The sequence below is a fragment of the Aulonocara sp. 'chitande type north' Nkhata Bay genome, linkage group LG12 (assembly GCF_057382095.1).
Source record: "Aulonocara sp. 'chitande type north' Nkhata Bay isolate Kocher_YH1m ecotype deep benthic linkage group LG12, A_spYH_male_GT1.1, whole genome shotgun sequence".
NCBI lineage: Eukaryota > Metazoa > Chordata > Actinopteri > Cichliformes > Cichlidae > Aulonocara > Aulonocara sp. 'chitande type north' Nkhata Bay.
This window is the reverse complement of record NC_141355.1, coordinates 32156108-32183385: the sequence shown is the minus strand read 5'-3', so window position 1 is coordinate 32183385 and position 27278 is coordinate 32156108. Positions and strand designations below refer to the sequence as shown.

Below are 27278 nucleotides of genomic sequence, written 5' to 3'. Positions count from 1 at the left end.
AAACTGTATTTGGGTTCCATTCTGTTTCCTAGACATGATCGATATGAAGAAGAATGAGACGCATCAGGAACTAATTATCAAATCATCTTTTCCCGCCTTACAAGTGCCTGAAAAGGACCTATCTGCGCAGGTTGCCATGGAGATGTTGGCGCAGGCTGCAACCGAGGCTCGCTGCTTCCTACAGCATTCCTGGTAATTGAGATCAGATGCTCCTCTCAGTGGAACCTGGACTGGGAGTAACCTGGAAGCATTTATTTTATGGAGAAGATGTTTAGTTAAGCCTTGCTCCCGCTCTAAATGAGCCTCGGCCCAGCTCTGGTGATGAATACGATTGGTGAAAGCAGTGAAGGCTGGTTCCTGACTTCTTCCTTCCCCTGGTTCGGGTTACAGATTAGCAGACTTCCTGTCCAGTTGTGGAATAAGCCAAACCAACTGATGGAGAGGCAATAGGTGTATGGGCAATGGCATCATGTGTTATCTCAAATGGGATTTCTGACAGAGCCACACAGCATGGATCCTGAAAGTATCAACTTATTAGAAGAAGCAGCTGATTGCAAAGGAGGGCAGACCTCCTCTGGAGTCAGGTGGTGGTCCATATTAAGTTACTACATTACTTAAGTCGTCCAGCTGTACTAGTAACATTTTGTGTACAGTACAAACAGTACAGTACATTACTCATTGGACCAAATGGGCTGACATTAGCTAGTCACTAGCCAAATTGTGTTAAAAGAATAAATTTCAAAAATTAAAAAAATATTGTTTGCCAGCATCCTGTGAGGATCTAGCTGGTTTAAGTGCCAACGTGTAATTTCTTTATATGGTCAAAAAGTTTAAATGATCAGGTACAAAGAGCAGATTGAAATGAAAAAAACAAACAAACAGCTAATGTCAGTCTGTTATTCCAAAGGTTTGGGCATTTAAACAACACTTGGCTTCAAACAGTTCTTCATATAGGGCAAACCCCCCCCAAAAAAAACCCTTACTTTTTTACATTACATTCAGCTGCTGTTCTTATGAGCTCTCATAATTTGAACTTTCCTTTTGGTAATGAAAGACCTGAGCATATAAGCCAAACTGTCAATTTTCTGGTCGAGCTATGTCTCATTTATAGCCACGAACAAATAAGATCATGGATGGAAGTGTTCGAAATGAGCATTCTTCAGAGGGTGACTGGGCTCTCCCTTAGAGACAGGGTGAGGAACTCATTCATTTATTAGGGATTCACAGTACAGCCACAACTCCTCCACACTGAAAGTAGCCAGCTTTGGTGGTTTGGGCATGTCCTACAGGGAGGAGGCCCCAGGGTAGACCCGGAGTAGACACTCAGCAGAGATCTGGGAACAGCTCAGTGTTCCTCCAGATTAGCTCTGCCTAGGTTGCTGGATTAGACTAATACATGCATGGCTACCAGGTATTACTTGTAAAGCGTGTATTGTAGTCATACCACTGTCCTGCAGACAGTTGGATGCAGTTGGCATGAGAAAACAATTTACAAGTGAAACTGATGGAAATGTCATTATTTGTGCACGCTATATTCAAGCTATCCCCCGACAAGATGAAAAGTCAGGTGATCACCAAAGTAAAAATGTTTCATTTGAAAAGGGACATGTTGAAAAGTTTGAATTTGGACAAAAACTCGATAATGGTGTCTTCACTCGGAGCACAAAGAGGTACAAATATTAGGTCTACAAAGGGATAATAATTTTGCTCATTGTCTTGTATAATATATATTAATAATATGTAATAACCAAATGATGATGGAAGTTTTGTGTTTTGCTCTACTGCTATCAAGTGGTTCAAAGCAGCTGCTTTGATATATTTTCATGTAAAGCTGCAAATTGATTGAAATAGAAATGCTATATTTCTTTCCTATATAAGGATTTTATATGCATACAAAACATATCAACATTATTACTACCTAATGGTACTCGAGATAAATAGAAAGAGCCTGTCTCCTTTTAAAAATAGCGCTATACTGTAGAGATCATCTCTAACTGGGTCAGCATAGTTTCTCGTAAGTACTGTTTAGGTGGTCATAGTGCCGAGGCCTTTACACTACTTGTTACAAATGATCTGGGATCTGTGGGAGGGGCCAGATTTGGAGTCATTCATCAGCTGTCGACGAGCTGGCACAGTTCACCATAGAAAAACACAGTGTGCCCCCTCTGTAATGCAGCCACTCTGTAGTTAGACCACATTTTAAGTGTTTACACTTAGAGGCACACATGGTCGAGAAAATAAAAGCTTGCGTGCAAATTTGCCACTCTACCAGAAACTGTCTCAGAACTGGTAAATCTATAATGTGCCAACCATCTTTTTGTCTAAACTATCTCATCCCTGGCACCCTCTGCTTTACCACGCTCTTCTGCTCTTTATTCGCACTCATATGAAAACAAACTCTTTGGCAGTCCTGCTTGTGCTTCGGGTCATAGATCCTTTCCAATGCTCTCTGCTAAAACACCCCTCTGTTTCCTGCCCACCTCACCCTGTTCATCAGAGCATGAGCGTGCCCGCTGCCAGTCACCCCCACTTGACATGGCTCAAAAGTGCTGCCCTGCACCCGGGGCTGCTGGGATCAATAGAGCTTCAGGATATTGCAGTCGGCATCAAACTAAACACACAATGCATCCTGCACAAGTAATCTCCACGCTGAGTCTATTTGATGCGACAGTTTAAACACTTGAACTCAAAGCTCCCCTTTCGGGGGTGGTGGTGTTGAAGGAGGCTGGGTGGGCTGTGGTGGGGTGTGCATATGCTGACCTAAAGGGGTTTTCGTGATTAGGAGTCTCGTACACCTCTGATTGCTGCGGGTCACTGCAGGTGAGTACAAGTGGTCGGAAGGAAGTAATTTTCCTTCTGGAGCTGGTTACCTGATTGGGTAAGTAGCTGATCTCTGACACTGACCCAAGTCCTCTAACATATCTAGAGCTGAGCTGGAGCCTGTTTAGAGGCAAGATTTGGGGTAGATTAATATGTTGTGCTCATAAAATTAAAGATTTTGTAGATAATTGTCATATTTTTCCTGTTATTTTAGAGAACTATGGAATTATTGCACCTGAAGCAATTTAACTGAACTACATTAAAATACTTTTCTCCTGTTTGTTCTCAGTGAGTTGTTTTTTGTCATGAGTAGCTGTACATATGTTTGTTATTGTCAGCAGAGAAGACAACAAATAAAAAACAAACCCTTCAGGGAGGAGAGGGGTCAAATTCACGAAGTGGAGAAGTTGGATCCAGGTCAGAATCATCAAAAGATTAAAAATCCACAGCATCATGCTAATAGTTAGTCAAACCGTTTGAAATGTGAACCCAAAGCCTGATGACATCAACACTGTTTCTTTCACAAAATTTGAAAAGCTTCACCAGAGTGAGAGAAGATCAGTTCCTACACCCTGAAAATTACTGATCTTGACAGTAAAATAAGTACACAAGAGAAGTACCACAGATGACTCAATGGTAGAAAGAACAAAGTGTTAATTGAACACATGAGGATATGTAGCATGAACAGAACATGTTAGGCTAATTGAACACAGGTGTGAAGGACAACACAGGTAAGATTAGTTAGGCCTACGGTCACAAAGGAGGGAAAACGCTATGGAGACAGGAAGCAAAACCAACTTGGATACACGAAGCCCAATAATAATAATATAAAACAGGAAATTAATTGAAAGAATTCCAGCATCATGGCACACTGTCCATAATGAATAAAATAAACTTTTATTTTTAACAGAAGATTTCATGTACAGTAAATCCAGCAAATTCTAGCCTGTACTACTAATACTCAACATATATATTTTCACGAATATAATCTGAATGACAGTAGAGCTGTAGGTGTAAGCCTTGGGCAGTCTTGCATCAATCAGCATGAATTGTAGTCACAGCTTGTTGCACAGCTGCAAAGACGTCACAAAATTAACTCATTCACTGCCATTGACGTCTATAGCCGTCAATTGCAGTGAATGAGTCAATGTGTTTAACTCATTCACTGCCAATGGTTGGCAGTGAATGAGTTAAAAGAAAAAAAGTTTAAATTGCTACTTTTACTAATGCTATAAGATCTCTTGGTTGTAAATGAAATTTCACCACAAACCAATATGAGTTTGGGATAAACTTGTGATGTGTATATCTCTGCCTTTTGTCCCTGTTAGTCGGGTAAACCAGGTGCTCACTGGCTACTAGAGGGGTTTCTACTTTCACCTAGCAGAGGAAAAGGCTTTGGTCTCTTTCCTCCCTCCTGTAGTGGAATTGATCAGCTGCTTCCTGTCTGTAAATAAAGAGGCATACTGTAACCCACTTGATAAATATCAAGGAGAATACAGCAATCAGCTGAAAGCAATTTGCATGTCTGTGCTCAAGCCAGCGGCTCGTGATTTTCTCTCCTGTCATCTATCATAGACCACACGCTTGGGCCAAAATACACAATACTCCCAAATTGCTGTCATATGGAGTGCAAGGCCTGAAAAAAGCCCTTCATTTTTCCTTGTCTGTACTTCAAATAAACTTGTATTTGTTAAATAACTGGAGAGGGTTTTTTTCCTCCCCAGTGCAACTTTTCAGAGAGAGGGATGGTGTAATGTGCCATTTCCTTTGTTTGTTGAAAGCTTGGCTGCAGGACTGTAATCTAGATGGGTTTGATCTTAGAGTAGACACAGCCTGTTGAACAATGGTTGCTGCTGGATGTTAAGTCTTTAAACATAAAACTGACCTGCAACATTCACTAGCTGGATGGAGTATTGTCTTGGTCTTTCTTGTTTTATTCATGCATCGTCACATTTTCACTACTCATTGTGTAAAAAAAAAAAAAATCCCAAAACATAATTTTTCTCACATTTAAACAAACATATAAGGAGACTTCTAGCACTGGTTCCCAGTTTTCAATTTGAACTAATTTATCACGTTCCAAACGCTGCCCGACCTCATTAGGAGAGCAACTGGGGGTTAAAATGAGCAATGTTTACATAGGTGACTTCTTGCAGTTGTACGAATAAAGGCAAATCCACCACTGAACTGTTCTGAACACTTCACTTCAGCATCCTAGTCTTTGACCCAAATTTGGCACGCTTGACTTTAAATCACATGGTAGGCACTCCCTAAAATATACCCTGCTTAGTCAGATATTGCTGCACTAAACAGGATGTTATGAGTGGTGTCATATTTATGCGTTATATTACTTCATGTTCTTTATTTGTATTCTTTCTTTTTCTTAAAAAAGGGTCAGCATAGTGTTGGTGACAGTAGATGGATGCCTTAGTGTGGCCAGTGTGCATCTTACAGATGACTGGCCACCTCATATAGGGCACCAACATGCCACAGAACAGCTTTTTGTGCTGCACTAAAGAAGATTTAAACTATTTATTGAGCCTATCAGCCTGTTAGAAATGCTTGAATTCATAAACTGAGGAAATCATTGTGCCATAGATATCTCTTCTTGGTCAGTTTTCAAACTCTTTCTATCAGTCTGTGGCTTCTTCCTTTAACAGTGGGGGTGGTTTGGTGGTTAGCACTGTGCTTTTTGCCTGTAGTTTGCATGTTCTTCCTGTCTCCATGTTCTTTCCAGGTGCTCCAGCTTCCTCCCATAGTTCAAAGACATGCACAGGGTAACAGTAATGGCCTAAATTGGCTGTAGGTGTAAAAGTGACCGTGAATTGTTGCCTGTTTTCTATGTTAGCACTTCGACAGATTGGTGACCTGTCCAGGATGTGCCCTGCCTCTCACCTTATAACAGTTGGGACAGGCTCCAACTCCCATGTCACCCTGAAGTGGACAATCAATATTTTACGTTTTTCCAAGTCTTTTAGTTCAATACATGATGTTAATTTGTTAAATATGTTGACGAATGCTTGTAATTATTGAAATTTTAACATAGATGATTATTAAGCCATTTTTTAACCACGTTTTTATCTTTAGCAGCCATAAGTAAACATATAAACTACATTTCACAACTTCTCTGTTCGGTTGAGAAATTAGGGCTTTCCGCATTTACTCGGGGGTCACTCTGGTGACTACACAAGTAACCCTGTTGAACTGGTTAGTAGAGCAGATAAATCTTTTTCCAACAACATTTTAGAGCCCTGCTCTCACTCAAACTTCGGATATGTAACAATACTCACACAGAGTAGCAGAGTTTCTACAGAAACAAGATAAGAACCTACTGTTGCATTTAGGGCTCACTCCACCCTTCTCCAAACATTTTAAATTCGGCCAACATGCCAAGCAGAGCATCAATCATCCCTGTAATGTGACTTTGGCCCTGTTCTCTGTAATATCCAGATACAGAGAGTCACGAATCATGCTCACTGCATTGTGACTGCAGCTCACCCCAAAAGAATCACAGAAAACAGACAAAATCATTAAGCACAGATAACTGTCTCCTAAAGAAGAAAGTTTGCATGTTTAACTGGTTAATCCTATAATCAAAATGTATATCCTTGCTGTTTCAACAATGGCAGGAGAAATACAAAAGAAGTGATGCAACATGTAATACTGACTGTCTGTGTTTAGTCTTTAAACTGTGCTGCCAGCAAACAAATAAATGAAATCGATTTAGGAAGAAAATAACAAAAACAAAACAGTGTGCATGCAAGAGATGAACCACATGATCATTATCAATTTTCTACTTCAGTTTCATGTCATTAAAAAAATCTTAATGTTGTGACAAACAGTTGTAATTAGGTTCTTCTTCAAAAATCGGGCTCTGTATAAGAAAGATGGTCGATGTACAACAAGATAACTTTGGTTTAAGGTGACAAATTTTGTGGGGTTTTACAGCTTTGTGTGAGACTGCAACCACATCTTTAGTGAGATTAAAGAAAAGTCATTTAATTTAGTGTATCTCATAACATTTTACTCTACTACATAAACGCTACAATATAAAATTGGGAATTTCACCGATAATAACTAAAAGAAAATCATCATAACAAATTAAAACTTTATTTCAGATCTTCTGTTTAATGTGTTTCACTAAACAATCTACCAGTAAAGTGAAACTTTTGCAGGGAAAAGTATTAAATAGGAGTTTTACAGTGAAAAAACATATTCTCCATCATACGGGTTTAATTTAATCAGAATTCATGGACAACATAAGCAAACTACCCAGAACCGTCCTCTGATCCTGAGTCAAATGCTGCTGAATCCTTATTGGTGCACAAGAGTATTTGCCCTTTGCAAAAGTGAGACTCGCCCACTTCAAACCAATGTATAAAGACCGCAGACAAAACTGCAAAAACAAATATCTCTCATGTGAAATTACCACAGGGTGTAAGATTAGCACAATATATTTTGTTCGGGTACTGCAGGACTCCTTTCCTCAGACTCTGAGACAGTAAAAAGCATTCCTCACTCATAAACTTGCATGTGCACATTCGTCCTTCGACAAGAAGAATGACTCATACTAAAAATGCACTAAGACTCATATTTTGGAGACTGAGATGACCTTTTAGTGAATCGTATCAGATAAACAAAACTTCAATAGGCAAAACAATGTGTAATAGTATTAAGAATAGAGAAAAAAGGGCAAAACCAGACATATGGCAGACAGCTGTGCATTGTACATTAATAAATTATTCTGTTCAATAGACCAATCAGGGGTTTCATACATTTGTTTTGATATTAGAAAAGTTGGAAACTGAGAGAAAATATACATTACAGTTTCCTTTAAAAAAAACTGTTGAGAGCACAACTAGATCTTGTGTGGAAAACTTGGAAAAAAATGATTTATGTGCCAAGTGTGTGAGAATTGTCTATCTTTCATAACTTCATTGACTACAGGCCAGTACGTTACACAAGCATTGTTATTGGGTTATGACAAAAGGACCCCACCTCAATATCGGGTGCTTCCCAGCGTTCCTCACTTTAAATTAGACTTTGCCCTCATGTGAACCTTGCTGCACGTCCACTGCGAGTGGACAACAGACGTCATACGTTGTTGACATACTAGCTATAAAACAATCCTCTGGGGCCTACCGAGTCTAATGACTTTAGCATGTGCTGCAGTTTTTTTTTTTGTTATGGCATTACGCCGATTTCTTATTGTTTGTATAGTAGCAGTGGTGTGAAATCATTACATCCACAAAGCTGCACAGGATGCAACAGGTGACCCATCATCAGATGTTTGCATTGTCAAGAGGCTGCTGTGCATTTCTTTTTGCCAGATCTTCAAGGAGGAAATTCTGTACAGTGAGCGGGGGGTGGGGGGAGGCGAGGACAAAGAAATGAGAAGTCACATGTGTAAAATAAACTTGTTGCATAGTGCAAATTATTTTAACGCTCACTTCCTTTTCTCTCTCAGGTTGCCTCTAACAGCCTGTGGACTAATTTCTATGGAAAGAAGTAGTAGAAGATCATCAGCAGAAATCCAATCCAGTCTGACGTGTATGGTCGCTCCACAGCGCCTTGATGAAATGCCTCTGTTTTGCTCTCCTGCAGTGCCAAACATGCAAAATACTAACTTGGAAATGTGACCCACTTATTGCTGAAAAGAAAAACCATCTCCCAGCAACACTGACCACTAATGTGGGTTCTGATTTTTTGCTCGCCACACACATGATCAAGGATGCAAGCCAAGGTTTGCTAGTGAGCTGTAATGTGAGGTGACTAGCACATGTTATCTAACAGAAGAAAGCCAGTTTTAAGCATATACAGCATATACAGCATATACAGCATGCTCAGCATGATGTCACCCATGTTAGTGGCAATAGTGAAATCCCAATAAGAAGCCTTGAAATGAGATGAGTTCTGACTCAAAAAATGTTCATAATTTGCCAAATGGTCTTAATGCTCTATTCAGTATGACTAGCAACTAGAGTGTTTGCTGAGTTCAGAGAGCAAGCATTTTCAAATATTTTCAAAGGTTTCTCATGTGATGTCATGCGCACATTATTGAGATTTTTCCATGATAATGGACATGATATAGCCACTGGTTGCCAGGAAAAAAGTAACTTCCCAGTGAATCCCAACAGTGGTTCACTGCATTCGCTGGGCGAAATCAATTGCAAAGTAGCTCCTGGACCAAAAACCTCCTTGGCTTTGAGTGATAGCAAATTTACACTCTTTCCTGTAGTTTTTCATGTTTGTCTGCTAACACTCACTAAGTAATAGCTGATTGGTAGTAAAACCGGAAATGGAGAACCAATACAGTCACAAGGAGGTTTATGCTTGTGATAGTTGGGTCACTAGGGAAAGATATGGGTCACTGACCATCTTTAGGCCAGTGCCAACAGCTGCCATCAGCTTCCAGCAACCACTTGCAACTGGCGAGGTAGTTCTTGTTTTTTCCTCATTGCATCCTGCCAAATGACCATTGACCAGCTTTGATTCTACACTGTCATTATATTTGTCATGCCCAAAATGGCTGACATGTTTATGTCAAATGGTTGGCGCTCACATGTCTGCAAAAGCTCTATATAAACAAAAGGTTTTCTGCAGCCACAGGGCTCACCCCCTGGTGGCCACTGAAAACACTGCAGGTTTAAGGGACTTTAGTGTTGGCTTCAGTTTTCAGAAATAGTAGGTTTGTGCTTCGTTTATACTGTGCATGACTTTTTCCAGTAAATCATATTCGGCCAAATGGCAGAAGAAACAAAAGTTAGTATTGTCAGTGCATTCAAACAACTCTGTGACACTTTTCTTCTGGCTAATTAAAAGTAAAAGTAGTTTGCCTTTTAGTTTAGACAAGTGGCTAGCGTAGAAAATTACTAGTAAATAAGGACTAAATAAAACAAATGTTATTTATATTGAGACTGTTACAAAAAAACATTTTAACGGTTCATATATCATGTAAGCTTGCCGTCTACAAGCAATACAAAGGTGGTGTTGTGAGCCAGATAGCTAAATAAAAAGCCAGTTAGCTGCACAGCATGTAGGCAAGCTAATGCTGACAGTTTTGTCACCAGATTGACTTTGTTGTCATTACAGTCTACTTTCATATAGGTATTTGATGGTTTCTTAGTTGCTGGAAAACATACCTTTTTGGAAATGCAGGTAACAAATCTGTCATTAACCCCTGATGACTTTTTTTTGGTCTATATGTTGACTTTAGTTCTTGAACAGCAAACTAGACAAAATCTGTCATCTAAACTAAAAGACCCACTTTATTGCTTTTGAATCACAGCGTTCATCTGATTGCTCAAAATATTGACATTTTAAATGTTTGAAATTCATTAATGAGTTATTGTAGAAATATTAGTAAAATATTAGCAAAAATGACGATAAAACACACAGCTGCTGAGTAGATTATCAACACTGGCGATGCTGAAAATTTCAAAAGAAGTAAGATATACCACACATCAGGACAAACAGATGTTGGCAATCAGAATTCTGGAGTGCACCTTTATTCATATACAGGCTTATAATATTATAAGTAATATTTTTTTTTATGAAGTATTGCCTCATTTATTGCTAGTTTACAACATCTCTTTTCTTTTATCGCGACACTGTTTCAGTTGGGTGATATACAGAATTCAGTTTTTGGCTTCACACTAAGTAAACACTCCAGGAAGCATCATTGTTTGCCACTTCTCATTTCGAGGATGAAAATGGTCCTTTCAGATCATCTGTCAAACATCACTGTCTTTGATAAAAACCTCATAGTGTTCACATGGTCAGAAACTGGTCAAAACCCTCCAAAAACACGGTCACATTATCATTAAAGAACCTCTTTTCTCTTACAGCTTGACCAGCCCACTTCAAGCTGACCCTGCTCCATCTAGTAATTACAGTTAACGCAGAGAGCTTCTGAAGTGCATTACACTGACAATACAAACTGAGACAACCAGGGTTGCTTTTTAAGTGATCAATAAAAATTAAGAGTCATTGATTTTGTGGAAACCTTTACTTTTGTTCTGTTTGTTCCCCTCTCTGAAGGTGTTTGGAGTAAAATCTTATATATATATATATATATATATATATATATATATATATATATATATATATATATATATAAAAACACCCAGCACGCCCCTGCGGGCGGTTTTATCCTTCAAGCTCGGGTCCTCTACCAGAGGCCTGGGAGCTTGAGGGTCCTGCGCAGTATCTTAGCTGTTCCCAGGACTGCGCTCTTCTGGACAGAGATTTCCGATGTTGTTCCCGGGATCTGCTGGAGCCACTCGCCTAGCTTGGGAGTCACCGCACCTAGTGCTCCGATTACCACGGGGACCACCGTTACCTTCACCCTCCACATCCTCTCGAGCTCTTCTCTGAGCCCTTGGTATTTCTCCAGCTTCTCGTGTTCCTTCTTCCTGATATTGCTGTCATTCGGAACCGCTACATCGATCACTACGGCCGCCTTCTTCTGTTTGTCTACCACCACTATGTCCGGTTGGTTAGCCACCACCATTTTGTCCGTCTGTATCTGGAAGTCCCACAGGATCTTAGCTCGGTCATTCTCCACCACCCTTGGGGGCATCTCCCATTTTGATCTCGGGACTTCCAGCTTATACTCGACACAGATGTTCCTGTACACTATGCCGGCCACTTGGTTATGGCGTTCCATGTATGCCTTGCCTGCTAGCATCTTGCACCCTGCTGTTATGTGCTGGATTGTCTCTGGGGCATCTTTACACAGCCTGCACCTGGGGTCTTGCCTGGTGTGATAGACCCCAGCCTCTATGGATCTTGTGCTCAGAGCTTGTTCTTGTGCTGCCATGATTAGTGCCTCTGTGCTGTCTTTCAGTCCAGCTTTGTCCAGCCACTGGTAGGATTTCTGGATATCAGCCACCTCCTCTATCTGCCGGTGGTACATACCGTGCAGGGGCCTGTCCTTCCATGATGGTTCCTCGTCTCCCTCCTCTTTCTTGGGTTTCTGCTGCCTGAGGTATTCACTGAGCACTCGGTCAGTTGGGGCCATCTTCCCAATGTATTCTTGGATGTTCCTTGTCTCATCCTGGACTGTGGTGCTGACACTCACCAGTCCCCGGCCCCCTTCCTTCCGCTTATCGTACAGCCTCAGGGTGCTGGACTTGGGGTGAAACCCTCCATGCATGGTAAGGAGCTTTCTTGTCTTTATGTCAGTGGTTTCTATCTCCTCCTTTGGCCAGCTTATTACCCCAGCAGGGTATCTGATCACGGGCAGGGCGTATGTGTTGATGGCCCGGATCTTGTTCTTACCATTCAGCTGACTCCTCAGGACTTGCCTGACCCTCTGCAGGTACTTGGTGGTTGCAGCCTTTCTAGCGGCCTCTTCATGGTTCCCATTTGCCTGCGGGATCCCCAGGTACTTGTAACTGTCCTCTATGTCTGCAATGTTGCCTTCTGGTAGTTCAATCCCCTCAGTTCTGACTACCTTCCCTCTCTTTGTTACCATCCGACTACACTTCTCCAGTCCGAACGACATTCCAATGTCATTGCTGTATAGCCTGGTAGTGTGGATCAGTGAATCGATGTCTCGTTCACTCTTGGCATACAGCTTGATGTCATCCATGTACAGGAGGTGGCTGACAACTGCTCCGTTCCGTAGTCGGTATCCGTAGCCAGTCTTGTTAATGATCTCACTGAGGGGGTTCAGGCCTATGCAGAACAGCAGTGGGGACAGAGCATCTCCTTGGTAGATCCCGCACTTGATGGTAACTTGTGCTATGGGCTTGGAGTTGGCCTCTAGTGTTGTACGCCACATCCCCATTGAGTTCCTGATGAAGGCTCTTAGGGTCCCATTGATCTTGTACAATTCTAGGCATTCCAGTATCCAGCTGTGGGGCATTGAGTCATAGGCCTTCTTGTAATCAATCCAGGCAGTGCACAGGTTGGTCAGTCTGGTCTTGCAGTCTCGGCTGATTGTTCTGTCTACCAGTAGCTGGTGTTTTGCGCCTCTGGTATTCTTGCCAATTCCTTTCAGTGTTCCGCTCATGTATTGACCCATGTGCCTGTTCATCTTAGCCGATATGATACCTGACAGGAGCTTCCATGTAGTACTGAGGCAGGTTATTGGTCGGTAGTTGGAGGGGACCGGTCCCTTCTTGGGGTCCTTGGGGATCAGGACCGTCCGGCCTTCAGTTAGCCATTCCGGGTGTCTTTCGTTAACTAGCAGCTGGTTCATTTGTGCTGCCAGACGCTCGTGGAGTGCAGTCAGCTTCTTCAGCCAGTAGGCGTGAACCATGTCGGGCCCTGGTGCTGTCCAACTCTTCATACTGGAGACCCTTTCTTGGATATCTGCCACTGTGATGGTTACTGGACCCTGTTCAGGGAGGTCGCTGTGGTCTGCCCTCAGATCCACTAGCCACTGAGCATTGCCGTTATGGGTTGCATCCTTCTCCCATATGCTCTTCCAGTATTGTTCCGTCTCCAGCCTTGGTGGTGCTGTTCTCTTATTGTTCCCTTGCCACTGAGAGTACACCTTTGCTGGTTCTGTGGAGAACAGCTGGTTTATTCTCCTGCCTTCTATCTCTCTGGTGTACCTCCTCAAGCGGCTGGCCAAGGCTGTGAGTCTTTGCTTGGCAGTTTCCAAGGCCTCAGGTATGGACAGCTTGCTGTATTTCTTAGGCACCTTATTTGTCGCACCTTTCTGCAACTCCGTTAGTTGGCTAATATATATATATATATATATATATATATATATATATATATATATATATATATATATATATATATACACACACACATAGACAAAGGGATATATTTTTGACGTCGATGCTGTGAAATCTCTAGGGAACACATTACTTCAAGCACAGAAAGAAAGATAAAAGCATTTCAAACATTTAAAAGTATATTTTGTTATGAACATACATAAAGAGTACAAGTACCCAAATGGTAGTTAAACATCTGTCAACAAAACTTTCTTTCTACAGAAACTCAATTTTATATTGCCATGTATCAGGGGAGCTATTCATAAACCACATTTACTTATCAGCTTAGCCAATCAAACATGAATGTTTACATCATCATATTCACACAACAGCCAAGGCGTTAATCGTCCTCCATGACCTCAGGGAACCCTGAAGTGAACGTGGCAGTCGTAACATGTTGCCATTTTAACATATTTAGAAACAACATAAAACATCATATAAATGACTGCAGTTAAACAATAAAGCCTCTTAAGTATCCCTGTGGAGATGCAAGCAGAATGAGGTGTGTGATCGGTGCTGGTTGTCTGTTTGTCAGTAAGATTACGTAAAAACGACCAAGCTAAATTTCATGAAACTTACAGAAGAGGTGGAGCATAGCCAAAGGAAGAAACCATAAAATGTTGGCACTGCTTCAGTTCACTTTCTTTAAAGTGGACTTGGTAGAGGATGTGCTCTGCACGTCCCTTCATTGTTCAAATGTGTAAGTAAGCATAAGAATAGGTATCTGACTACCGATGCTTTTCAATCTTTTCCACAACGAGTACAGTACTGCAGAGTCCCTTAAATTCAAGTGTTTTTGTCTGTCATTCAGTTTGATTAAATTACCTCAGAGTTGCTGAGATTCAATCAAACTTTAATATTGTCTCTAAACTACTGCCAATTGGGCCAGTAACATTATATTTAATTTCCTGTGGTATTTCTCAGCCTAAAAATGTCAGTGCAGGTGACAAACATGGCAGCAGATCAACAGAAACCATCAGTCAGGGATTAAAAAAAGTCAAGAAAGAGCTGCCTCTCTAGTTTACTAAGTAGCACTGTGATGCTGGGAAACATGTCATCAGTACTAAGTTTAAGTGTTGGAAGTAAAACTGTTATTCTAAGCAATGAGGGGCTTTCTCAGCACCAAATCATGGGTTCACTGCAAGGCGCTGTAAAAATACTGTGTAGATTATTGGATCATTTTCTATCGTTGGTATCGGTGGAGGAGAAGCATCACAAAACCCCTTCTTTGGAGGAGACCAGTGCCAAATGCTTGAGGTGAACAAAGTTATATCAGCATGTTTCTTTTCTGACAGGCAATAGAAAGGTGTCCAAGAAAGAGCTGGAGAATTACTATCCTGCAGGGTATGAGTGAAACTTTGTGGTGGGACTGTTTAAGTCTGGGGGTATTTTCTCAGTGCTTTGCTTAGACATTTTTACAAAGTCTCCTTCATCACGATCAAGTGGTCTATTCTATGATGACATCCTCCGCCTTCTGCTTTGCATTACTGCAAAACATGATTCATATTAGTGCAAATATAAGATACCCCCAAAACAGTTTTAATACAACTTGAAGAGTAGTTGTTAACCTCACTGAACTATTTCTGGAGGAAATCATGTTTGTTAGAATATCCCCAAAATGTATGGCGTCACTTAAGTCTGTCATTAAGCAGAAGGACTTCATCTTTTCACTGAAACTTTTTAACTCACATAATAATAATACTTTTGTACCCCAACTGTATATTTTTATGAACAGTATTCACTTATTTGCTAAAGCGCTGAACATGCACTCTCTAAAAGTATGAATAGAAATCTTCTGGGGCTAATTATATGCTTTAAACTCTAAATAGACCTTAAATTTCTGTAGAGCAGCATTTCCTATATCCTATAGGATCACAAATAGATTTTTTTTCCCATTCTGATAATGCAAAAAAAAGTATACCACTTAAACCATTTTAGAAAAATTAAGAGAATTTCTACATGACTAATTATTACCACTGCAGACGTCATTAAACTCCTTACGTTGCAATCAACTCTTATACATGGAAGTGTGAAATCACTTCCATGTATAAGAGCTGATTGATGAAGTGGCCTCAAAGCTGTGACCTTTATATCCAAACGAAGAAATTCAGTTAATTAGCCGGTATTCGCTGTTTTTTTTTTTCTTTTTTTCTTGAATTAATGCGCTAAATCTACATTTTCCTGTGAGAAAGGAGGTCTGCTGGTCCAGCGTGCAGCATCACATCCTGTCTGACTAAACTGGGTGTAAACTCCGAGTCGAGGCGGGGAGGAACGGCAGAACTGTGAGACTGTATGGGAGGGTCACTAGAGCCACTGGTTTGTCCTGCAGAGTGAATGAAGTTGGATTATTATTATTATTTTGTGTTGAATGCAGAAAAACAGAAGGAAACCCTTGGGAGAACAAAAGAAACATGGTCCCCGGAATTATTTGGATATTTTACCTGTGATGTTTTGGAAAAACTTTCATCGGACGATGTTTTCTCTGCTTTTGGGAGGTTTTCTATGTATGAAGAATATGTTTTTATGTTCCCATAGGCCCTCTCGCCTCATTTTACTGCCTCCAATATTTATACCGTAGCTGGTAATTAACATAATCTTGCATTCGTGTTAATTTCGAGGAATGAAGGACAACACGAAGTCCGGATTGCCACCCAAACGCAGATTTTTTGGCAGTTTATGAATGCAGCTGTAATCACGCAGGGGAGCCTCAAGTACTTAAATGGGTCCATCATGAGAAAGAGACAATCAAGCTCCTTTATGTCTCAAGATCAGCTGCAGTTTCGGCACATTGTCTGTTATGAATAGACCGATCTCCAATTGAGCCTCTTCACGTTGAGATTTTTCGATTTTCGATTATACGGCTATTGAAATTAGGATGTGCCGCTTTTTTCTCTCTCTTAGCTTGGTGGCTTGGTTGCCTTTTTTTTGATTGACAGATGAAATTGACACTCGGGTTGCCTCTTATCAAGCGAAGCATTTCAATCTACCGCTAATTGCAGATATAGTGCCATCCTTTCTTTTCACTGCGTTTGATTGCATGGGAATACAGCCTCCTATCGTGCACAAGAGGAATGATCGATCATATATAGTTTTTCCCCTCCTAATTGCATCAAAATTTCTTTTGTTGCCAGGGTTTAAATGCAGGAGAAACTGTTATTCCTTGTTTTGGACCGGATATAGTGTGGGTTGGGGCAGAGATGCGTAATGCGCAGAGCAAGCTCCATCTCTTCTCCAAATAGGCAGCCTTCAAGATCCGAAAATGGTGAGTCACAAACATCTGGACGAGTTTGGTTTTCAACCTTTTCATTTCTTTGTCTTTCATTCACTCTCCACATTTTATTTATTTATTTTCGTAACGGGATAGAGTTAATTTGGCGGAAGCGCAGGTTTAATCGGGAGGAGATGAAGCGTAAAGACGCCAAAACTCAGTTTATTCACTTTCCTTTTGCGGTTGGAGTTCACACATTGCAACGGTTCTGGGCTGAGATACAGATTCATGTAATTTTATGAAACTTGAAATTGCATGTTGTATACAACATATACGGGTAAATTATTAGTAAATATACACAGAAATAGTTAGCACTCACTAGCTACCAGATCGAGTTTTTTTTTTTTTTTTGTTTTTGTTTTTTTATATCAATGTTTTTTCCTGGACTGGATCTTCATGTTGGCACCACGTCTCTGGTTAGGATTTACATATTTCACTGACGTTTTATTTTATTTTTAAATCTACAAGATGCAATGAAATTGTATTTGCTATAAAAGTGATTTATTTTATTTTATTTTAATTTATTTTATTTTATTTTGTTGTCTTTGCGCAGTCTAAATCGGAGGTGAAGAAGGAGTCTGGGGAGTCCAGCCCGTCGGAGGCCGCCTGCCTCTGCCCTCCTCCGGCGGCAAAGAACCAGTGCGCGAGCTGCGGCATGGAGATCCAAGACCGCTACCTGCTGAAGGTGCGAAATTAACCCATAATAAATCCTACAGTGAGAAGTAAGATTTGTTTTGTTTTTGTTTTCTTTATTTAAAGCGTAAGCTTCTCTTCACATCCCTGTCTTCAGGAAATCACTGATAATGACAGAAATGATCATCCTGCAAACGTTTCCTGAGGTTGCTGTCCATTTTTCTTCATGTCTGCTTTCTTTTCGAAAAAAATCCCAGTTAGTGTAGAATTCCACAGAAGACTGTACAGAACTGGTCAAATGCTTTTAGTTTTAGTTTTTTCTAACGCTGTTTAATTTCTAGTTGAGCATCTCGATTCAGAGAGCTATCGGAGTGTGATATGTCAGTGTGTGTGTGTGTGTGTGTGTGTGTGTGTGTGTGTGTTTGAATCTACTCAGGTCAACAACCTGAACTGGCACCTGGGCTGTCTGGAGTGTTCAGTGTGCAGAGCGTCTCTGCGCCAACACAGCAGCTGCTACGTTAAAAACAAAGAAATCTACTGCAAGCTCGATTATTTCAGGTAAGAGCTCTGATGTTTTACAACGACTGTAGTTTTCCAAAGCTGCCTGTAAGAGTCTTATAAGATTTACTTAAAATTTTAATATTTTTCTTAATATTTTCTTACTATTTTTTCTTAGAGCTTTTTCGACCGTTAAAAAAAATAAAAACTCCGATATGTAATTTGATAACAGTCACAGCACTGAAATGTGTTTATTTTTCTATAAGGCCCGAACTGAAACTTATTAATCATCAGTTATCGTTTATATGGGATTTATATTAAATTTGGCAATTATTGAAGAATGATGTATGATAATAAAATAACATTTAGTGAAGTGTAGGTCGCTTTTTTGCCTGGTCGATGAAAATCATTCAGAAAAATTAATACGACGATTTAACTGAGAATATCCAAAAACGTGTATTATTAATGAACAACACGGGGCAATATTTCCTCTTTACGGAAAAGAATACACAAATGAAAAATGTGTATTTCACTAAAAGCATAATGCTGATACAGATTATTTATCTTGCCATTTTTAACAGTACCCGCCTGTCTTATCATATCAATAGAAATCTACACAGCCAGACTCGTTGGGCATCTACATATCTTCAATTATTTGGGGAAAAAATACAAAAAATAATCTTTTAAAATGCTCAAAGGGTGGAAAGTTTTCCCTAAATGTTTTACATTTAATCCTTCATTTAATAGAGTAGAAAAAACTTCCCATAAAACATTATTGTGCTTATGTGATAAATTATTGCACCTAAATTAAATTAAGTTCTAGCTGTTTTTACAGCTCATTGATCTTTGCTCTCCAAGTTGATCTTTTGGTCTCACTATGATTTGGCTTCAAAGTCATAATTGGAAAAAAAAAACAAAACAAAAAAAACAGAATAAATCACCAGTAAAACAATGTTTTTAAAATAACTTCTTGTGTTTCTATCTGCTTACTCTCATAAAACCTAATGACCAAAAGCCTCCAGAGGAAAGAGCTTGATTACCAGCCGGCTGCCCTAAATGTCCCTTTCCATTTCAGTTAGTTTTGGCCTTTTGACTATTTGAAAATTTGATAGAAAACTGGAGAAATGTGCAAAATCAACAGTTTTACTGACTGATTTTGTGGTTCTTTCTAATGGAAGCAGTGGCTATTACTTTAATTTGAACTTCTTTTTATTGACTTTTTTAAAAATTCAATCATCTTGAGATGTAGCAGTCCATTGCCACTGCCTGCTCTCCCACATTCTCTTACCCAGCATCTCACACAAATCACTCAACGATAAAGAGGACACTTATTATCTTACACTCACTTATTCTTCAGTCCAGTTACTATAAACCGTGTGACTCACAGAAATCTCTGCGTAGGACATTTAGTTTCCAGTGGTGGGAGGAATGCCTCCACCTTTCACTTTTCACGGTTCCAGTTTTCCAAAATCTCACTGGCTTTTCTTTCTGCACCAGAAATGTTCATACACTCAGTGAGATCGTGTTGAATCACTGTTTTTGTCCCAGATTGTACCTTTCAGGCTAAATGCAGACTGTATTTGGTGGAGAAGCAATTTGTATTGTGTGTGCAATGTTTAATTACCCCAAACAGAGATGTTGGATCATGCTAAGATAAGTCATGTTCAAAACCTAAAGCTTTATTGAGAGCAGATGATGCAAGATCATATCAGTAATACGACTCCTCTGCACAGATGTTACACAAAACAGTAAAACTAATTATTTCATATTTTGCTGTTCTATTTAGTCCAACAGTTTTTTTAGTCTTTCTGTGTGTTAAAAAATTTAACAAATATATAATAGTTTGGTTGGACACCAGAATATCCCTTCTTGAACTCTGTAACCTGCAGCCAGCCTTCACCTGCTCGTGCCTTTCTTCTTCACAGTAGGTTCGGCACTAAGTGCGCCCAGTGTGGCCGACAGGTGTACGCCAGTGACTGGGTGCGAAGGGCTCGGGGCAGCGTGTACCACCTGGCCTGTTTCGCCTGTTTCTCCTGCAAGAGGCAGCTGTCGACCGGGGAGGAGTTCGGCCTGGTGGAGGGCAGGGTGCTTTGCCGCAGCCACTACGACATCATGCTGGACAATCTACGCAGAGCTGCAGAGAACGGTAACCCAACCAGTGAGAGTTAATCTCACAGACACCGAAGATGAATGTCTGAGGTTGGATTACCAGCTAAAAACTCTGGGGGGAAAGTACCTGTTAGTATTTAGGCACACTAGAAATGCAGATGTTTGATGACTGATGAATGGCAAAACTTTAATCATACATGATGTCCACGTGTGCAATTCTGAGGGATTTGTTTTTTGTTAATGAAACATTTTTGTGGTTTTTGACTGTTGGTCAAACACAACAACATATAAGAAGATTTTTATTCGGTCTGCACGGCTTAATGATGGACCTTTTCTGACTTTTTGTAAACTAAACAATCTGTAATTAGAGAGAAAAATCAGTCTTACTGATAGTTAGTCATCATCGATCCGTTTGTGGAATAAGATCACACAGGTCTTTTGGAGTGTTAATGGGTCCAAACATCGTTAAGAATCGGGCTGCAAGACTGGAGAACCAACATAGCTGACATGCTGGTTCAGTGGTTCAGATTTCGAACATATTTGTCATTAATTAAATAATTTGGAGTAAACCAAGTGGGCTTTTGAGGCCCCTGTGCAGTTATGACTTCACTTGTTTTGTAACCCAGCCTTGGTTTAAGCCTAAGTAACAGAAGGAGTAGTTCAAGCTCTAAAGCTCTTCTACTTCAGTTGCTCTCAAGCTATTCAGCCCCTTTTAACAGTGATATAATGCAAATAATCAGTTGGAAGGAACGTTTTTCTTGATGTTTTTGGATTTTGGATGCACCATTTTAACTGGTGTAAAGTTTCCGAATTGCTTTTGCTTTACTTTGACTATCTAAATTCCCTCCTGTTAATTTGTTGGACTAAAATTAAGTTGCGAGGGTCTGAAAACAGAGCGAGTGTAGAGGTTAAGAGAGCCTGGAAAGAAGGAAGAGACTTTACATGAAAGACAAATAGAGGAATAATTCCTTCATTTCTCACTCTGCTGTGCTCTCAGTGATTCAAACGTATCCCATAGTGGTGTAAATACTTTGGATAGTGCGGCTGCTGGCAAGAAAACATTTTAATTATGTTACTGAGTAAATCTTCCATTTTGTGACACTGTAATAAGATTTTCTTTTCCTTTAACTCGCTTTGTGTAACTATGCACTCTGATGACTGCATTTTAATTAGTGAATGATTACTGTGTCTATCTTAAGGCACAGGACTGACTCTGGAAGGAGCGCTACCTTCTGATCAGGACTGCCAACCAAAACCAGCCAAGAGGGCACGGACATCATTCACTGCAGAGCAGCTGCAGGTTAGCACCATTCTAATACGTGTGTGTCTACAGCACAGTGTTACTTGGCATTTCATGCCCTCTGTGTCTGGCTTTGTGTGTTTGCAGGTGATGCAGACTCAGTTTGCCCAGGACAACAACCCCGATGCTCAGACGCTGCAGAAACTGGCAGAAATGACGGGACTGAGCAGGCGAGTCATACAGGTAGGCAATGGTCAAATCTGGTGATACACTATATAGTTCAAGTTCTACTTTATATCAAACTAAAAAAAAAAGTTTTCGTGTAATATTAGCATGATAGAAAAGATCAGAAGGATGGTTTTTCTTTTTCAGGCTCCTGGAAACTGGTTAATAATCACACTTAATAACACAAAGTTGTGATTGTAACTTGATCTTTTGGGATCATAAGTTAAAGAAACTGAGGAATCAGGGTATAATATTATCTGTTTAGTATCCAGAGTTTTAAAAGGGTGATCCCATTATTCTTACATTAAAACTTCACATGCTAACAGACTCATACCTCACAATACTTTTCTTGCAATTTGCTCTGATGATGCTTTGTCTTATTATGATTTAATTTTTATCCAAACGTTTTTGATTTTAAGGGTTTCCAAAAGAAAAAGCAGACATCTTTGAGAAAGCTTTCCTTTCTTTTCACTGTTAGTGCTTTAAAAACATGACCCCTCTGGGAATGATTCCATTTCAACTCTAAGACCAATAAAACACAATTACAATTGTTGTACTTCACAGAGAAGCCAGTTTAAACACTAACACCATTAAGCTGCAGACTAAAACACTCACACATCAAACTGTTATCACCTGGCTTAGGTGAAGAAACTAATGGGGTGTGGTGAGGGGAATCTGAACCCGGGACCTGCTCGGCGTTGTTGTAGTGTTTGATCATATCCACCTGCTTTTTGCACGATCACATTATCAGTAATATTTTTTACAGGTTTGGTTTCAGAACTGCCGGGCGCGACACAAAAAGCAGCCGCCTCAGAGCAGCTTCTCTCAAAGCGCTCCGCTGTCCAGGATGCCCCCGTCGCTGCCAGAAGATATCCACTATTCACCGTTCAGCAGCCCAGACCGACCACACCTGCTGGCCCTGCATGGATACCTGGACAGTGAGTGTCAAGTCTTTAATCGTCTGCTAGTGCCATTTAATGCAGGGCCCTTTTTTCCACTGCTGGCAGGTGAACGTTCAGCTTTCAATGCTTAAATGTGACATTTTACCTCAATCTCTCTCTCTTATATCATAAACTATGCACAGGTGGAAGCCAATTTACTCAAGTCCAGCGCTTAAGTAGGAACTTGAAGCATGTAAGGAGGCTACTTCGTGCTTCCTTTAAGGAAGGAAAGTCATGAAAGATGTAATTATTTTACATGTGAAACAGATTGTGCATTAAAAATAGCAGTTTGCAGTGTTAAACCACCAGTAGTAGTTTAACAGTGATTATCATTAAATTATGTTGCATAGAGGAAGCTGTGTCATGTTATGGATCGATAATATTTGTGTCTCATTAAGTTCAGTTAACACTATTTTTAATGCAGGACTTAATTTTAACTATTACTTATTAGTGATTAGTGCAGTGATTAGTGCAGTGGATTGTTAAATGTGTCCATGTTTGATAAATAATAAGAATAAAAAGAAGAATATTTCTAGTGGTTTACGCAATCACCCACACACAAACAATTCCTGGTCTGAGACCTGGAGGAGACACAAATCACTCTGGGATCGTGCCAAATGAAATATGGGGAGCCATCCACTCTGGTGACCTCTTGTGAATAATGGCAAATTTCATGTTTGCAATATGAGTATTTACATGAGAGATAAACGGTGCTTTATTCTGGGGTGGAAGCTGAAAATTTCATAGAGTGTTGAAGCTCTAAGGGAAGCTTTAAAGTAATATGATGGAAACATTTGACTGCTAACATGGAAATTTGAAGGACTGTGAAGGAGGGATCCCCTGTCTGTTTCGTTTGTTTTTTCTCATCAGAATTTTGGTTTGATTTCTGGCAACAAAACAGAAAAATGTATTCATCAGACTTTCAGTCATTGCTGGTAAATTCCACTTGTGTTCATGGTACTTAAATGTTCACTGGAATCGCTTTGCACACAAGTTTTAAACTAGCTGAGCAAAAAACAAAACAAAAACAACTTTCTGTTCAAGCACCATGAAATAATATGTGGCTTAGAATATTGTTTAAACATTTGTACTAGAAAATAAGTTAAAAGAGAAAACTGTGCTAGTTTTTTAGCATTGTAAAGTAAAGAAAGTTTTTAGCCTGCACATCTTTGTGGTCACAAAAATTACTACATAAAAAATAACAAGGAGCCTAATTTCTTTCGTGTTCAACTGATTTTTAATATGTATTACTCTATTTGTGCACTGAACTTAAAGTGAATGTTAAAAAACACTAGCTATAAATATTTGCACCCAAAACAGCTTCGCATTTTAAAACAATGACAGACTTAAATGTTTGTTTTGAGTAAAAATTAAAAAAAAATCTTTCTGATTTTGAAATTTCTTTATATTTGCATATGTAAAATAGAAAACAATAGCAATAATAAAGAAATAAAGTTTAGAAATAATAACATTTAGGAATGGTGATGTAAAAACTGGATGCCAAAACTCAAGTCTCAAAACATGTTGTTTACAAAAGTGTAGGTTGGGAGAAGAAAGCTATAAATAACTAATCACTCCTGGGAGGATTTTACAGTTTAAACATCCACCCACCTCATCTCCACCCAGTCCAGGTTCTTCAGACTGACCACAGGACAAATTTGCTGGTGGGTGGAAGTTATTTGTGAACAGCTTGTGCAGAACGTTGCTGGTGACAAAACCAGCAACATTCACTGTACACTATGTAGGTATTTCATAGGTACAGATTACATCCAGTGAAGTTACACTTTTATAAAAATGCTGTAATAGTACAAGGTGTGCTTTATGGGTTTTAACACCCTATATGGGAATATTTTGTGATTTTGAAGTATTCACATTCACTCTGAGCCTTCTTCTCTGTGGTTTATCTCATTATTTTGATGCTTTAAGTATTTATGTCAGTCATCAGTAGCATATTTCTTCATTATAATAACGTGGTCCTGTTGCTTGCCAAGCTCATGTTGTTTCTCTTTCTTTGTGCAGCTCATCCCTTCTCTGTCCTCGCTGCTCCGGGCCACTTGACCCACCCGTCCATCTCTTTACCACAGCTTCCCATCAGCCGCTGACTTGCTGTGTCTACTTTTCCACCGTCGACACTCTGATGATGTTGTGGAGGGAAAAAAATCCTTTGGGACGCCCTGTCAGCAATTTGCTCCGTTTGGAAGTCAAGTCCTCGGGTGACGGCAGGACCGCGTTTTTTAATCAGTCGGGTTTCTCATTGTGAGACTGCTGAGTAAACTGTGGTGAAGCCTTCAGGCTAACACAGGAGTAACTTTTTAATTTTGTCTTGTTTTTTTTTTTTATATAATGCAGAAGACCACTTTTATTTTATTTTCCTTTTTTTTCCACGGGACATGAAACATTGCATCAAGTTGGAAATGGTTTTCACTTTCAAACAAGATATTTTAATTGCTCCAACATGAGCTTAAAGAAAAGAAGAAAAGAGGAGTGGTTGTAGCAGTGTTACAGTAAAACCTCAGCATTTTTCTTTTTTACATTTTGTACTGGTGATGAGCACATTTGCAGCTTTATTGTTGTTTGTTGTTGTATTGTTGTCAGAAAATGGAAACTCTTATTTATTCAGAGCAAAACTTCACTTTTAAAAACGCACTTTTGAATGTGTCTTGAAATGGAAAAATTCAGTTACTGTACATTGTAAATACGGTCATGGTTTAATAAAATGTATCAGATCCCTTATGAAGGTTTTAGTGTTTGAATAATAGACAATCAGGCTGACTTGAAGAGCAAGGAGTAAAGTGTTTATACGTGTGTGTGTGTGTGTGTGTGTGTGTGTGTGTGTGTGTGTGTGTGTGTGTGTGTGTGTGTGTGTGTGTGTGTGTGTGTGTGGTTGAAAATGCAACAGCTTCTCGAAGATGGAGTAGAAAAATGTGATATTGTATGAGGACACTATTTTTACACTCAAAACCACTAAATCTAAAGGTCACCTGTCAGAGGCTAAGTACCTAAAGTAACCTGTTATTAAGAGCAATATCCCACGACAAACCTGCACATCATCTCCAATTTACACGCTGTACTTTACAGGAATTGTGATCAATCCCACTGCGAAAACGATTATAACCGTTTTCACTCAAAGCGTGGCCATCGATTGGGCAGTTTGTCGGCTTTTATGAGCTCTTCTAGCACAGATTATCTACAGCTGTTATACTGATTGACAGCACTTAAGGCGCCGTGATTGGCAAAGAGTGAATGGGATACTTCGAGCTAAAGCATATCGTTACATGTGTATTTTTCCAAACCGGATCAATGTGGGGGCTTTTTAACAGCAAATCCAAGAGTGCAGCACCTGTGCAATTTCACATTCCTGCTAAGGAAGACCCCTGTCAGGTTCTGTAGAGTTTAGCAAACCACATAAGAGATCACATGTGTGACCATGTGACCAGTATACAGTTAAAAAGAATAGGGTGCGTATTGATTTACTCGAGATTTTTTTATTGTATTAAACCAGTTTTCTGATGTGGTTTATAGATACAGATATATTTAGGATGGCATTAGCACGTTTTCAGATAAGTAGTAAGTTTTGAAGACCTACGGAAATTGAGCTAGCTGTTTACAACCAAAGTGAAAAGCTATTTTCTGTGCATAAAGAATGATCCATTTAAAGGACAAATGCACAGTATATAACTGTTTATTTTGATTCCTAGTTTGCATTTTATCTCATGAAATGAAATAGCTATTTGCACAAAAATCCAGAAACACCGGGATCAGTGAACTGACATACTTTCCATTGACGGTAGTCTTCCTCCTGTTGCTTGTAAAAAAGAAGCAGGAAAGTCCATTTGAGCCCCTGCTGCCTTTAAGCAGACAGCAGATAAACACACACACAATGGTTCCTTCATACTCCTCAGAGATTTAATTAAAGATGTCCATATGTTGGCTGGGCCAGGTGTGTTTGAGTGTCTATTTAGGTTGATTTTAATGTATATATGAGTGCTGTATTATCTCAGCGCTCTTGTTCTTTCCTAAACTTTGCGCTTAAATCAAACTTTCCTCTAATCAATCGCTTCCAATCAATTCAATCCAGGAGGAAACCTTTTCACTGACACGACGCTGCTCCTTGTGAAATCTCAGAACAAAAGCTGTCTTCATGCTGAGCAGAGATGATTATCAGGCTGACACAGCTTGGGCCACCTGCCAGCACTACACTGTAAAAACGCACATTTCTTCCCCTCTCAGACGCGAGCGCTTAAGGCAGCGTTTAGGCATGTCTCTCTCCATGCCAAGCATCCCTGAACGCTAAAGTCGACCCATTTTTGTCATGCTGTCATGCGTCCGCCTCTGTGATTGGCAGCCTCAAGTGGTTGCAGATGAAAGCGGGCCCCCCATGCTAATGAATAGGCCCCTGATTGCAGAGCTGCTCGCTCGCTGAATTACAGCGTCGGCCGCCTAATGAGCAGATACACTGCAGTGCCCCTCGTCTCCACGTATTCACATTTCTCTCCTTCACGCTGATGAGCGCTCCCCTGCGCAACAGTCAACAAAACCTCTGTGGAAGATTGCAACATGAGCCATCTTCATCAGCACCCTCCTCCTCCTCTAGTTTTTTTTATCAGACTGCCATATGCTGGCAGGGTCTTTTTTTGCGTGTGTTATTTTTCCTGCTTCACTAGATTATATTATTTGATTGCACTGAAGATGTTATACAAAGTAACTGAAAGGCTGATGAACATGATAATAGCTCAGTTCAGTTTAAATAAAGAAGCTAGATGTTTTGTGTTTTTTTCTTACTTCAGTGGTCTACAGTCAAATGCATTACA

General features: G+C 39.9%; 1 protein-coding gene across 2 annotated transcripts; it reads left to right on the top strand.

The window, feature by feature from the left end:
* Positions 1-15703: 15703 nt before the first annotated feature.
* Positions 15704-25193, top strand: lhx6b (LIM homeobox 6b). Of its 2 annotated transcripts, none has more exons than XM_086312968.1 (8): positions 15704-16815; positions 17375-17506; positions 17891-18012; positions 19881-20098; positions 21261-21361; positions 21449-21544; positions 22293-22464; positions 24487-25193. In XM_086312968.1, the coding sequence occupies exons 1-8, from the start codon at positions 16813-16815 to the stop codon at positions 24567-24569; spliced, it is 927 nt and encodes a 308-aa protein (XP_086169094.1). In that variant the 5' UTR covers positions 15704-16812; the 3' UTR covers positions 24570-25193. The 2 variants fall into 2 exon arrangements, with proteins under 2 accessions (XP_086169094.1, XP_086169093.1); XM_086312967.1 differs by having other exon boundaries at positions 19878-20098.
* Positions 25194-27278: the final 2085 nt, after the last annotated feature.